Source organism: Myotis davidii, unplaced genomic scaffold (genome assembly GCF_000327345.1).
Source record: "Myotis davidii unplaced genomic scaffold, ASM32734v1 scaffold72, whole genome shotgun sequence".
Lineage (NCBI taxonomy): Eukaryota > Metazoa > Chordata > Mammalia > Chiroptera > Vespertilionidae > Myotis > Myotis davidii.
Genome location: NW_006284618.1, coordinates 2,492,762 through 2,493,723, shown reverse-complemented (window position 1 = coordinate 2,493,723; position 962 = coordinate 2,492,762). Strand labels below are relative to the sequence as shown.

The window sequence follows — 962 nt, the reverse complement described above, 5'->3', positions numbered from 1 at the left end:
CTCCCCCTGCAGTGGGTGAGAACAATCACATAGGGCGCAGCTCCTGGGACAGGACGGTACATTCAGTCATTGACCTTAAAAAATACTATTCGGTTTAAAAACAACTCGGACTGTCGTTATTAACACAGCCTCCGCTTCCCAGGTGTACGGCTCGAGGCATCTCACGTGGGCGAGTCTCCTGGACGTTCCGAGGGGAATGCTGTCATTCACACGGGGAGCCATCGAGGCGTGACCCCGCACACCTTCACCTCTGGGCAAATTAAAGAGCTGCCCCTTGCTCTCCTCCCCTAACATCTCACTGTTACTAACAACGGGAAGGTCGGAATGAACACGAGTCGGAAACCCTGGGCCCCAGTCTTGCAGCTGTTCTCACGCAGGACACCAGCCACGCTCCTGGTTGGACACAGCCCTGCCCTCCTCTCCACACCTCCCCCGGAGGCCACAAAGCCCACGCTGCAGGGACAGACGGTGCCACAGGGGCAGAGGACACAGGGACCCCGCCGGTCATGCGGCCCCTACTTGTACGTGTTCCACTCTGAGTTTTCCTCGGGGGACTCGAGCACATAGCCTGTCGGGTGCTGGCTCAGGTTCTCGGTGGGTTTGGGATGGTCATTGAGCTCCACACCCTCTGACTGGAGCAAGTGGACAGTGGCCTGTATAGGAACAGCAGAGCGGGAGAGGTCACGGAGCCACGCCCCCACCAGGCACAGCTCAGACACTATTTCTAGGGAAAATGTATAGCAAACATGTCATATTTTGATTTCTATGTTTCTCTCAGAAAACCCCCAGAGCCCAGGAAACTCCCTGTACACAGTCTCGTTTAGGGAGCAGAGGTGGGGACAAGTGGCACCACTGTCACTCCACCAGGCGGTGGGGTCAGCGCCCCCGGATGCCCACGCGGCCACCACGGAGGACTGAGCAGATGCCGGAGGGGACCCGGGCCCGCCGGCCACTGTGCACAG

At 58.7% G+C, this 962-nt stretch overlaps 1 protein-coding gene across 1 annotated transcript in view; it reads right to left on the bottom strand.

The window, feature by feature from the left end:
- CFAP46 (cilia and flagella associated protein 46) overlaps positions 1 to 962 on the bottom strand; it is a 52,853-nt gene that overhangs the window by 40,328 nt on the left and 11,563 nt on the right. The window contains exon 17 of the mRNA XM_015572532.1: positions 520 to 653. Within this exon, the coding sequence (XP_015428018.1) occupies positions 520 to 653 (134 nt within the window). The remainder of the gene's footprint in view (positions 1 to 519; positions 654 to 962) is intronic.